Genomic DNA, 14,486 nt, shown 5'->3' on the forward strand with positions numbered 1-14,486 from the left:
CAAGACCCATATATATGCTGTCTACAAGAGACCCACTTCAGACCTAGGGACACATATAGACTGAAAGTGAGGGGATGGAAAAAGATATTCCATGAATATGGAAATCAAAAGAAAGCTGGAGTAGCAATACTCATATCAGATAAAATAGACTTCAAAATATAAAATGTTACAAGAGACAAAGAAGGACACTACACAATGATCAAGGGATCAATCCAAGAAGAAGATATAACAATTATAAATAGATATGCACCCAACACAGGAGTACCTCAATACATAAGGCAACTGCTAACAGCTATAAAAGAGGAAATCAACAGTAACACAATAATAGTGGAAGATTTTAACACCTCACTTACACCAATGGACAGATCATCCAGAAAGAAAATTAATAAAGAAACACAAGCTTTAAATGACACAATAGACCAGATAGATTTAATTGATATTTATAGGACATTCCATCCCAAGACAGCAGATTACACTTTCTTCTAAAGTGTGCATGGAACATTCTCCAGGATAGATCACATCTTGGGTCACAAATCAAACCTCGGTAACTTTAAGAAAATTGAAATCATATCAAGCATCTTTTTCGACCACAATGCTATGAGATTAGAAATAAATTACAGGGGAAAAAACGTAAAAAACACAAACACATGGAGGCTAAACAATACGTTACTAAATAACTAAGAGATCACTGAAGAAATCAAAGAGGAAATCAGAAAGTACCTAGAGACAAATGACAACGAAAACATGAAGATCCAATAGCAAAGATCAATAAAACTAAAAGCTGCTTCATTGAAAAGATAAACAGATTGATAAAACTTTAGCCAGACACATCAAGAAAAAGAGGGAGAGGACTCAAATCAATAATATTCAAAATGAAAAAGGAGAAGTTACAACGGACACCGCAGAAATACAAAGCATCATAAGAGACTACTACAAGCAACTCTATGCCAATAAAATGGACAACCTGGAAGAAATGGACAAATTTTCAGAAAGGTATAACCTTCCAAGACTGAACCAGGAAGAAATAGAAAATATGAACAGACCAATCACAAGTAATGAAATTGAAACTGTGATTAAAAAATCTTCCAACAAACAAAAGTTCAGGACCACATGGCTTCACAGGTGAATTCTATCAAACATTTAGAGAAGAGCTAACACCCATCCTTCTCAAACTCTTCCAAAAAATTAAGGAGGAAGGAACACTCCCAAACTCATTCTATGAGGCCACCATCACCCTGATACCAAAACCAGACAAAGATACTTCAAAAAAGAAAATTACAGATCATTATCACTGATGAATATAGATTCAAAAATCCTCAACAAAATACTAGCAAATACGATCCAACAACACATTAAAAGGATCATACACCATGATCAAGTGGGATTTATACCAGGGAGGCAAGGATTCTTCAATATATGCAAATTAATCAATGTGATACACCACATTAACAAACTGAAGAATAAAAACCATATGATCACCTCAACAGATGCAGAAAAAGCTTTTGATAAAACTCAACACCAATTTATGATAAAAACTTTCCCGAAAGTGGGCATAGAGGGAACCTACCTCAACATAATAAAGGCCATATATGACAAACCCACAGCCAACATTGTTCTCAATGGTGAAAAACTGAAAGCATTTCCTCTAAGATCAGGAATAAGGCAAGGATGTCCACTCTCACCACTCTTATTAAACATAGTTTTGGAAGTCATAGCCTCGACAATCACAGAAGAAAAAGAAATACAAATTGGAAAAGAAGAAGTAAAACTGTCACTGTTTGCAGATGACATACTATACATAGAGAATCCTAAAGATGCCATCAGAAAGCTACTAGAGCTAATCAATAAATTTGGTAAAGTCGCACGTTACAAAATTAATGCACAGAAATCTCTGGCATTCCTATACACCAACAACAAAAGATCAGAAAGAGAAATTAAGGAAACAATCCCATTTACCATTGCAACAAAAAGAATAAAATACCTAGGAATAAACCTACCTAAAGAGGTAAAAGACCTGTACTCAGAAAACTATAAGACACTGATGAAAGAAATCAAAGATGACACAAACAGATGGAGAGATATACCATGTTCTTGGATTGGAAGAATCAATATTGTGAAAATGACTATACTACCCAAAGCAATCTTCAGATTCAATGCAATCCCTATCAAATTACCAATGGCATTTTTTTGCAGAACTAGAACAAAAATCTTAAAATTTGTATGGAGACACAAAAGACCCTGAATAGCCAAAGCCTTGAGGGAAGAAAATGGAGCTGGACGAATCAGACGTGCTGACTTCAGACTATACTACAAAGCTACAGTAATCAAGACAATATGGTACTGGCACAAGAACAGAAATACAGATCAATGGAACAAGATAGAAAGCCCAGAGATAAACCCACATACCTATGCTCAACTAATCTATGACAAAGGAGGCAAGGATATACAACGGAGAAAAGACAGTCTTTTCAATAAGTGCTGCTGGGAAAACTGGACAGATAAATGTAAAAGAATGAAATTAGAATACCCCCTAACACCATACACAAAAATAAACTCAAAATGGATTACAGACCTTAGTGAAATACTGGACACTATAAAACTCTTAGAGGAAAGCATAGGCAGAACACTCTTTGACATAAATCACAGCAACATCTTTTTTGACCCACCTCCTAGAGTAATGGAAATAAAAACAAAAATGAACAAATGGGACTTAATGACACTTAAAAAGCTTTTGCAAAGCAAAGGAAACTACAATCAAGATGAAATGACAACCCTCAGAATGGGAGAAAATATTTGCAAATGAATGAACGGACAAAGGATTAATCTCCAAAATACATAAACAGCTCATGCAGCTCAATATTAAAATAAACAAACAACCCCATCCAAAAATGGGCAGAAGACCTAAATAGACATTTCTCCAAAGAAGAAATACAGATGGCCAAGAAGCACATGAAAAGCTGCTCAGCATCACTAATTATTAGAGAAATGCAAATCAAATCTACAATGAGGTATCACCTCACACCAGTTAGAATGGGCGTCATCAGAAAATCTACAAACAACAAATGCTGGAGAGGGTGTGGAGAAAAGGGAACCCTCTTGCACTGTTGGTGGGAATGTAAATTGATACAGCCACTATGGAGAACAGTATGGAGGTTCCTCAAAAAACTAAAAATAGGGCTTCCCTGGTGGTGCAGTGGTTCAGAGTCCACGTGCCAATGCAGGGGACACAGGTTCGTGCCCCATTCTGGGAAGATCCCACATGCCACGGAGCGGCTAGGCCCGTGAGCCATGGCCGTGAACCTGTGCGTCCGGAGCCTGTGCTCCACAACGGGAGAGGCCACAACAGTGAGAGGCCCATGTACCGCAAAAAAAAAAAAAAAAAAAAAAAAAAAACAACTTAAAATAGAATTACCATATGACCCAGCAATCCCACTACTGGGCATATATCCAGAGAAAACCATAATTTAAAAAGACACATGCACCCCAATGTTCATTGCAGCACTTTTTACAATAGCCAGGTCATGGAAGCAACCTAAATGCCCATCAACAGATGAATGGATAAAGAAGATGTGGTACATATATACAATGGAATATTACTCAGCCATAAAAAGGAATGCAATTGGGTCATTTGTAGAGACATGGATGGATCTAGAGGCTGTCATACAGTCAAGTAAGTCAGAAAGAGAAAAACAAATATCATATATTAACACATATATGTGGAACCTAGAAAAATGGTACAGATGAACCGGTTTGCAGGTCAGAAATAGAGACACAGATGTAGAGAACAAATGTATGGACACCAAGGGGGGAAAGTGGCAGGGGGGTGGTGGTGGTGGTGGGATGAATTGGGAGATTGGGATTAACATGTATACACTAATATGTATAAAACAGATAACTAATAAGAACCTGCTGTATAAATAAAATTAAATTAAAAAATTAAAAAAAATCCATTGGTTTATCTTATACTTTCAAGGGATCATTTATCCATGCAAGATTTTGTATTATTAACCATTGGTCATTTAGAAAATAGTGGATCACTGCATTTGACAGGTTTTCCAAAGTTGACACATCGAATATATTATTTAAAATAAAATGTGTTAATGTCAGCACTGTTCATATCAGAAAAATCTTTAAGTTTTGAGAAGCGGTCAAGCTCATGGTCGAGATACCTGTTTTCCAAAATTCTTTTCTCCTCAAAGTTCAAATTTTATCATTGGCAATAAATCCTATCAGTTGTTTTCCCGGGAGTGATGGATTCACTTTGTTCATTTTTATAAAAGTATCTACTAAATACCCAAGTCTGAATAACCATAGCTATGAGTCGGTCATTTTTTCATATAAAAATGGTGTTCAGGGCTTCCCTGGTGGCGCAGTGGTTGAGAGTCCGCCTGCCAATGCAGGGGACACGGGTTCGTGCCCCGGTCCGGGAAGATCCCACATGCCGCGGAGCGGCTGGGCCTGTGAGCCATGGACGCGACGCTGAGGCTGTGCGTCCGGTGCCTGTGCTCCGCAACCGGAGGGGCCACAGCAGTGAGAGGCCCGCGTACCGCAAAAAAATAAATAAATAAATAAAAATAAATGGTGTTCAAAAAAATGACTAGTTTGGCTCACAACTCTGTCCCACAGCTGCTTTTCCTCAAGACAGCCACCATACTTTGGCATGGAGAAGAGCTTTGTTTTTATTCTCCATTTTGAAACAGGGATTATTAAAATGATAAGTATTCAATGGTCAGGATTTAATAAAATGCATAAGTTTTACTGTTTCATCAAGGATATTCTTCAGTGAAACGGACTTTTTTTGTGTGTGTGTGAATACAGGCTGTTGAGTTAAATAATGATTATTATTTCAGGGTAATGCCACTGCTTTGATTTGTGCTAAAAGCTAGAGGTCCACTGCCACACTTTGGGAACCACTGATTGAAATAAATGTTTCCAATACACTCTCGTCTCTCCTCCTTTTAATTATGTATCCTTATGAACGGTTACAGTTGCAAAAGGATTGCTAAAAGTAACCTTCACGCGAAGACAAAGTGTTAAGGAACCATTAAGAACAATTATTATTTTTTACTTTTCTCATTACTACATGGTCATAGAACTTCTGTGGAAGTGTTCATTTCCTTATTTGTAAAATAAACTTAATTGTAAAACAGTTAAGCGTGAACGATCAAGAAAACCCTATAACAGAAGAGCAATGTAGAAGGGGTGCAAGCTCTGCCACATAGTAAAAGATAGTACTTTTATAATTAAAGGAGTTGTGTTAGCACATAGACAAACCAATGGAACTTCCCTAATTATGACTCAAAATCTAGAAACAATACAAAATTGCTAATTCAACTACACACACACACACACACACACACACACACTTAAAAAAAAAACCTTTTGTATGGTACAAAAATACAATAAACAAAATCAGAAGACAAATATTTGCAATTTAACACAGACAATGGCTAATATATCAATTACATAAGGAGCTCCTGTAAATCATGAGGGAAAAACCGACAACAAGATCAAAAAGTGAACAAAGAATGGGCAATTCACAGAAGTAACTCATAAAAAGAAAAGCAAATATTATATTTCACACACCAGATTGACAAAAATCCAAGTTAGGCAACATATTTATTGTCAAAACTATAGGGGAACAGGCAGTCCCAAAAACTGTGGGAATGCAAAATCAAACAAACCCCTCCCCACCGATAGGAATTTGACAATGTCTAGAAAAACTACATATTCATCTACCCTTTGACCCAGCAATCCCACTTGCGGGAATCTAACCTATCAATACAGCCATAAAATAGGATGAGGAAAATGTCTATATACAAAAATAATTTGAACCTGAACTTAATCAAGCCTTCAGGCCCAACTTCAAATTCACAGGAAATAGAAGGTCAGAGGAGCAAGTGAAATGACATGAGGAAGCATAGAAAACTACCTAGGTTACAAAATATTCTAGAGGACAGCTGAAAACAACAAGTTAAAGCCATGAAAAACAAAAACAAAAATAAAAGGATGAACTACTCCTAAGAGAGACTTAAAAGACCTAACAACCAAATGTAATGGTGAACCTAATTCAGAAACAGTTACCTCGGAAAAGACATTAAACAATTGGCAGGAACTTGAATAAGATGAGGTATTAAATGACATCAAGCAATTATTGCTAATTTTGTTAAGTGTGATACTGGCATTGTAGCTATACAAGAATGTGTCTGTATATTTTAGAAATGCATACTAACATATGTAGGGGTAAAAGGAAATGAGTTTTGAGATTTAATTTAAATTACTTCAGCAACAATAACACTACCACAGTATTGATAAAGTAAGAGTAGCAAAATCTTGCCAATATTGAATTTGGTGATAGGTTTTGGAGGCTCATTACACTGTTCTTTCTGCTTTTGTGTAGAGTGACATTTTTCATGATAGTTTTTTAAAGGTGCCTAGCGAAGTCCCTGACATGCAACAGGCATTTAATAAATGGCAATTATTACAATAAAGTTTTGGTACTTTACAAGTTAGAGGAAAAAATGTGTTATGTATATTTAAACCTTACTAAGATTAAGCGTTGTAACTTTTATAAAGAAGAACTATTAATTCATTCAATTTTTTTTTTGATTTTTTAAAGATTGTTATCTGGAAGGTCTTGGGCTAAGAACTGGACGTATAAAGATAAAGTATAGGTGCTGACCTCAAGGAAACACGAGGTGAATAAATTTGGATGCACAGTTACAATACCTGTTAGGAGCTTTAATGGAGATGACCAAGATAGGATAAGCCTAATTCTGCAAGAGGATGGTTCAAAATTGCCCTCCCGATGGGATAATTCTTTACGAAGAAATAAAGATTTGTTAGACTACCTAGAAAAAGATGGCTAGGTCCATGAGGGTACAACATCCCGGAGAAAAGGAATAGAAAATACAAAGACAATTATACTCCAATAAAGATGTTAAAAAAAAAAAAGAAAATACAAAGACATGATACATTTGGAGAACCATATGCTGTTTCTATATGATCCCTGGATAGTTCTCAGGGAATAAGACTTGAGACATAAGCAAGAGCCATATATGAATGCCAAGAGTTTTGAATTCATATAAATGACAGACAATATTAAAAGGATATTGTCTTTTGAGAAAGCATTTCTGACATCAGTTGGAAAATGGGCTGGGGTGGGGAAGTTGGAGGAAATAAAGCCCATTATAAGGCTACTATAAGTTCTAGGAAAGAGACGACTTGGCTTAACTAAGCAGTATGGATTAAGAAAAGGAATTATGTTGAGAGCTTTTTAGGAGGTAGAATAAACGGAATTGAGTGATGGATTGGCTATGAGGATAGTGGGATGTCTAGGATGCCTCGCAGAATTCGGAATTGGATGAATGGATGGATGAATAATGGTGACACCAACTGGTATAAAAGAAATCAGGAGAATGAGGCAGCTTGGATTGAGGTTGATTCTAAAAATCCAGAGATATACGTTTATAAGGCAGGTATATGGAAGGATATGGGGTTCAGGGAGATGAAATTGCTGGCAAGAGTCAAGTGCTTTATCATTTTAATCTGCACTTAAAGACCCAAATTTCCTATCATGCATAACACCATAACACTTAATAACTTCATACCAGGTTCTAATACCGCCTGCTCACAAACTTTCTTTCAGTGACTCTATTATGCTTTCTGTTTCCATCACCACTACTGATTTTAGGCTATTACTTTATCCCCAGCGGGGGTGGGGGTGGGGGATGGGGATTGGGGGAAGTACAGTAGAAACAAAAAAGGTAAGGTTTTCAACATTCTGGCCCTTACCTAGCTTTCCAGTGTTTGTTTTCCAAGTGTTCCCGAATTGAACACTTCACTTTGGCTACACTGATTTGCTGACTCCGAAATATTCCTTTGCATATTTCTGTTCCTTCATCCCTGAACCTCCATGTGGAGTGCCATGTCCCCTCTTCATATTTATTACAATGTTGCTCACTCATCTCATGAGGCCCAACTGAGTTCCCACATACACTATATTGAATCATTCAAATCCAGTGAACTGTCTCCTTTCTGGGTCATACCTTTACACATGTCTTTATCTTCTCTATCACCAATTTGATTATAAAAGAAGTGTTCCATCTTAATTAACTTGAATAATTAATTCAAATCAGGTGCTCAATAAATGTTGATTGATCACAATTTTCCTATGTATTACTGAGCCTATTACGCATTTAATGATACTAAGTAACAATTTTTGGACAAAAACCACTTTAAAAATCATTTCTTGGCATCCTGGACTCATGGTAGTCCTAAAAAGCAACACACACACACACACACACACACCTATTATAAATGAATAGAATTATTTTACAACAGGGGTCCTCCACCACCAGCTGCACAGCAGAAGGTGAGTGGCCGTGGAGCACGCAAAGCTTCATCTGCCGCTCCCCATTGCTCACATTACCGCCTGAACCATCCCCCCTCCCCCACAGAAAAACTGTCTTCCATGAAATCTGTCCCTGGTGCCAAAAAGGTTGGGGACCGCTGTTTCACAACATCCAAAGCTTTTGAATTTGTTTTGGCAAAAAATTTCTCATGATGTAGTTTTTGATTGAAGGAACATGCTGCAATTATGTTACAATTGAGATCTGTGAAAATAATTATTTTCTAATAATCAAGAAGACTTTCTTTAATTTGTCATTCTCTTGATAGTTCCTCCCACTTTCCAGGTTAGCTTACATACAGATGTTATCCATGCAATGTTCTGTTCTTTCTTATTCTATTTTAACAGACAACTTATTTTAACTAAGGATGGCCTGTACTTAAGTCTTCAGTGTTAGCATACTGAATTGTCTTCTGGTTAACTCAAAATAAATAACGATCATTCATGTGATTTAAGCATTACTAATTTTTAAGCATTAAAAGGACATCTAATGGGAACCAGAACACTGCACTAAGCATTCTAAGTTAAAAACACATATTCAAATCAAACAACCATCCATAACCATTCAGTTATGCACTGAATTCTTCATTGTTAAACAGCTTATGTAATAGCTCTCTTAAGAATATACAAAGTATCAATATAAAAGCTACCTAAAAGGAGCTTACAACCTAGCTGGTGAAATTAGACATATATACCTCAAACAATAATAAACAGAACGATATGTAACTGAATGGTATAGGCAAGGTAATATAATGAAAAGGGTATGAAAAACCTGAGTTCTTTTCCCTTCTCAAGCACTGAGAGACTTTGATCAGTTTCTGGGGCATCACTTTTCTCATTTGAAAAATAAAAAATGAGAAAGATGATCTCTGAGGGCCTTTTTGCATTAACATTCTCTGGTAATACACAATGTTGTGAGGGGCTCTAAATGCTGGTAGAAAGTTTTCAGAAGCAACATAACCAATTTGTTTTAGAATTACTTTCTCATTGTTTTAACTAGTTTAAAATAAATGTTATTTTAAAAATAACCATTTTACTTATAGTCTATTAATAAACTAAAAAAGAGTTTTCGATAAAATGTTATAAAGCCAAGATTAGAAGATAACCTATATTATAGATAAATATATATATATAATGTATACATATTTAAAACAGAATGACTTTAAGTATATCTAAGATTCTTTTCAATAATCCAGTTAAGAAAACATACCATACTCCAAAAAAGTTAAAAATAAAAAAAACTATTTCTTGTCAGGATCCATGTTGCTTAAAGGTTTTCTTCTTTCTCTCGTTTCTTTTTCCCCCAAAATAAATCAAGGGATTATGATAAGCTGTTTTATGTGAATGATGAAAGCGTTGTAAGTAATCTTTATAAGATTAATAATCTTTATAATCTCTCATAAATACCATAAATTATTTTTCAAAATCACAAAATGATGTACGGACTTGTTCTCAGATATTTCTATTTAAAAATGTATTACAGATTTTTAGCTTCAGAATTAAGTATTACTAGGCCTGTCTATATTTGTGAGTTCTAATTTTCCCTAACATATTTTTAGGGAGTTTATATAATCTTAGAGGTCTTCAGATACAGCTGTTTCTTCCCTAGAATGCAGTCTCCAAAAGATATAAGATTTTTCTCCTCTATAAGAAGAGCCACATGATCATTGCTATGCCAAACATGTATATAATTATCAGCACGTACAGACTGCCTGATAGGTCAAGATGCCTCACTCAATTGCTGGCAGCTGGTGCTGGCTGTCTAATGGGTGTCTTGCTGCTTCTCCACATGGAGAAGAAGATGCTTTTGCTTCCTCCAAGTATGGCAGTGGGTCCAAAAAGAAGCATACAAATGGAAAAGCTGAAGCTGCAGATCTTCCCCATGAGTTTTTATTGTTTGCCCTTCAAAGCTTAATTTTACTTTCTAAAGCAAAGAATTTTTTTCCCTAGTTGTGCTCCAAACTATCTTTTCTCTAAGAGGAGTGTATTACAGTGGGAACAACTCTGAGTTTTCTCAGCACAATTATATAAGTGGTTATAAGACCTCACGATTAAGTTCATATGAGAAAGTACATTTCCAAATCAATAAAACTAGTCCAATGATAGTTTTTAGAGGATTTAAAGACGAATCAAATGGTGATTTTATGTTATACTCAAGAGCAGAAGTGAACTTAACGAAGTTGACTCTCTTACCCATGTGAATACAATTATTTTAAATAACAGTTTGAATAGACGTGTGATTATTGAATCATCAGAATTTAGTTGGCAAATACTTTTTAAATAATTGCAAGGTACCAAGGGACATCTGCATTTCCGATAGCCAATGATTTCTTTTGTATTTTGTTAATGTTATTATTTGATTTCTCAGAGAAAAACATGAAAATATCAAATAAGAATGCTATATGGAACAGAGGGCCCAGTTTAATTTCACGGATAAGCCTTGAAGTAACATTTATTCCTTTAGCGGCAAAACATGAAATACAGATTCATAAGCCTTGAGTGGCAATGTTCTACAAGATTTTAAGGCAATGGGGTCCTTCTCTACAAAAGTTAACAACATTTTTCCCCCAAATAAGTGCTTTTTTCTAATTTAGAGAACAATATGATAGTTTTTCTTATTACAAATAAAAAATAAACAAAAGTGTTTCAAAAACACACATTTCCTCAGAGAAAAAGTAATGCATTATATTGATAATAGTGCAGCATCCAAGGCAGCAGGTAAATATTTAATCTCTTCAAGCCTCAATTTATTCTCTTCAAGTGGGGATGGTATCTCAACTTCATAAGATACGTTATAAGGATTAAATGAGATAAGGTATGAAGAAAAAAATTTAGTACTGTGTCAAGAATATAGTGGGCACAAAATGAAAAGTAGCCCTATATTCAAATTTTAGACAGAATTTCTGGCAAGATTTACTAATTTCCCTCCATTCTGGATTATGTTTTCCTAAGAGCTTCATTAAAAATTAAATTACATGATTGTTAGTACTATACTGCACCCCACAACTTGTGTGCTCTTCCCCCCTCTGTAGTTTTTCTTTTTTTCTCATTATAAAGCTTAACTTTTACTCATGATGGAAAATAAAGAAAAACACAGAGAACAAACAAAAATTCTTCATAATTTCTTCATACAAAAACTACCACTGTTAACATGGTGATTTCTATCCTTCCAATGTTTTTCTAAGCATACATATGTAGATGCAAAAATATAAATGTACTAGAGATCATGATTTTTTACAACTTTGTAATTTCCTTTTCCCCATAATTTCCCCCAAACATAAATTTTAATAATGTTACAATAATAAATTATGCTTTTAACCATGAATTTAGGTGATGAGTACATGACAGTTCCCTCTGGGGCCCTCACAGGTGACATATTTTAAAGATATCTGTGATCTCTAATGATCTAATTATTTTAAAAAATCTACTGAGTTTCTATGCCTGATTTATCACATTTATAATTAGTAAATTTACTAAACTAATCACACTATTACAATGAATTAACTAAAAGCCAAGGGTAACTTAGGGGGAAAAAAAAAGAAGATAACCTTTACAATTACAGTCATTCTGCTATAACACAATATATGTGCCCCTAAAAATTCACTGCACTGTGCAAAATCATGCAATAAAACCACAGGCTTATGGGGAAAGTGACGTTAAGGGCACAATACTAAAAAAAGTGCATCAGTTTTACACTTTAAAAAAAGAACCTAATAAAAAATAGTATCAAAGTTTCACACACATTAAATTGCTAAAAAATATATAAGCATTACAGCAAATATGGCCCATTACCTTGAAAAAGATCTGAAGATCGTTTATGGAAGTACGTGCTGGAGGGTCTACAGCTTGTGAGTTATGAAGCAGTGGAAGGAAGATGATCTGAAATTGGATGGAAAGTTGTGACACCAGATGTGGATGGACAGAGCTCAAAACACACTGGTGAACTGAGGTGGAGGGTGAATGTTTGAGCAACATGTGTGTTTAGGGTATTCCTAGGCAGTTCAGGTCAACTAGGTGTGGTTTTCTGAATTCACCTAGTATTTCTCTTGGATGAAATTGCCCATAAGCAAATGCAAAATTCACCATCATGCTCAAATTATTCCCTAATACATCAATTGGAACAAATCTGCATAAGTGTTACAGCAGAATTAACAGCATGTTGCATTATGACACTACATCAGTGAAGCACAGCTCTCATTAAGACAGAAAGAATACTAAAAAAGTTTATTATCCCTATGGACCAGATGACTCAAGACTATTTAATAAATAGATGTGAAATTGTTTTTATTTAAAAAAAAAGTTAATTTGACAATGTTCACAGGCAAGGTGAAGGCAATGAGAAAAACTCAAGTGTGGAAATTCTGCTTTTAATTGTCATATAGTTCATGATAAGTAATACTCCATAAATAAATATTTATCTTCCTTATATCAAAGATTTAGCCATAATAAAAAAGAAAAGTAAAAACAAAACCAGGGTTAATTCAGGCAGTTTATAATTAGATTTGCATTATTTGAAGACCAAGTCCACAGAAAAAGATATCCAATTTTATCAAGAAAAATGAGATGTTCTGATATCATTAGAGTGATGAAACAGGATATATATCGCAGATAACCATCAGTTACTTTCTGTTGTATAGTTAAAGTATGTTTTTAAAAATATAATGAAAAATCACATTTGCAAATTCCAAAGTTGGAATCAAGTAAACCAGCAAAATTTCTATCACCCAAAGGTTTTTTTTTAATATTTATAAGAAATATAGCTAAGTTACTCATAGAAACACTAGATCAGTAGACCATTCCCTCCCATGCTAGACAGAATAAAATCCAAATTATCTTAATATTTCGTCTGCTTTTAAAGGCTCTTAGAAGACAAAACCCAAATCTACTACCTCTCTTGATTATGACTATATCCAACAACTCTCAATCAAGAAATGCAAAGGTATTCACTTATATCAGAGTTTATAGATTTATAAAGGGAAATGAAATAAAATCATCAGGGCGCATGCATGAAAACTCATGACAACTAGTAAACAAACACAAAAGCAGTTCACTTCTATTTACGAGATAGAAATGGGTGTAAAACATTGAATTTCTATATGCCTTCCTTTTATTTCTGGATATTGAGAATTTCTATCTAGGTTGAGGGAACATAAACATATAAGACAACGGTTGGAGGTGTGGTCATCATAGTTCTAAGCAAGTTAGCTTGTGTACCTGATCTCCTCATCTACGAAATGGGGTTAATAATTGTACCTACCTCATAGGGTCATATAGTGTAAAGCCTAAAATTAAGGCTCAATATTACGTGCTGCCTAGGTATCTGATGAAATCAGGAAGACCTCAAATGGCTCAAACGCAAGTTCCTCTCCCCACTCTGCTCGTGCAGATAAGGTCCCTTGGCGAAATAACCCTTCTTATCAAAGGGACCAGGTGCAATTCCTGCTGATCTCTGAGCGGCAGGTTTCAGTTCCCTCCCCACCAGCCATGGAATTACTCAAGCAAGACAATCACAGATTCCCACAGGAACCAATAGGTACTTTCTTGATACTACAAAACCTCCCTCCCAGGGCCCCTGATTGCTCACTCCTGAGTGCAACCTCCCTATGGCCTGAGTGGCATGCGGTGTTTTCTTTCCCTGGGCTGTGGTATATGTAACTAATAAACTGTTGATCTCACCTGTCCAGTGTTGAGCGTTGTTTCTTTGGTGATCCCCATGACCCAAAGCTAGGAATCCCTTCCTCACTAATGGGGTGAATAAAAGGCTATTGAAACAGATAGTAAAAACATTATATGAGCTAATACCTGTCAAGCTCTTAAAACAGTGCCATATTATCTACTACATGTGTTTGCTATTATTAGAATTATGCAACATCAAGTTCATAAAGTTCAGTGTAACTAGTCAAAGTGCTTAATCATTATCTAACAAGTCAAAGAAAAGATTTATAGAGTAGACTGGATTTAGAAAACTATTGACTCACAGTAGTCGCTTAATTCACTATTTTGCTCAACAAATGACCCAGACAGTTAAAAATGGAAAACAAAATTAGAAAATAAAGCTACTTAAGTGAGAAACACT

At 35.2% G+C, this 14,486-nt stretch overlaps 1 protein-coding gene across 2 annotated transcripts in view; it reads right to left on the reverse strand.

The window, feature by feature from the left end:
* The window catches only part of SESN3 (sestrin 3), a 67,496-nt gene that overhangs the window by 33,695 nt on the left and 19,315 nt on the right, over positions 1-14,486 (reverse strand). The window contains exon 2 of one of the 2 annotated variants that reach the window (XM_079928752.1): positions 12,203-12,289. The exons of the other annotated variant lie outside the window; for it this stretch is intronic. Coding sequence (XP_079784878.1) covers positions 12,203-12,289 — 87 coding nt within the window. The remainder of the gene's footprint in view (positions 1-12,202; positions 12,290-14,486) is intronic. 2 annotated transcript variants of the gene reach the window in all.

The sequence above is a fragment of the Stenella coeruleoalba genome (genome assembly GCF_951394435.1).
Source record: "Stenella coeruleoalba genome assembly, chromosome: 8".
Taxonomy (NCBI): Eukaryota; Metazoa; Chordata; class Mammalia; order Artiodactyla; family Delphinidae; genus Stenella; species Stenella coeruleoalba.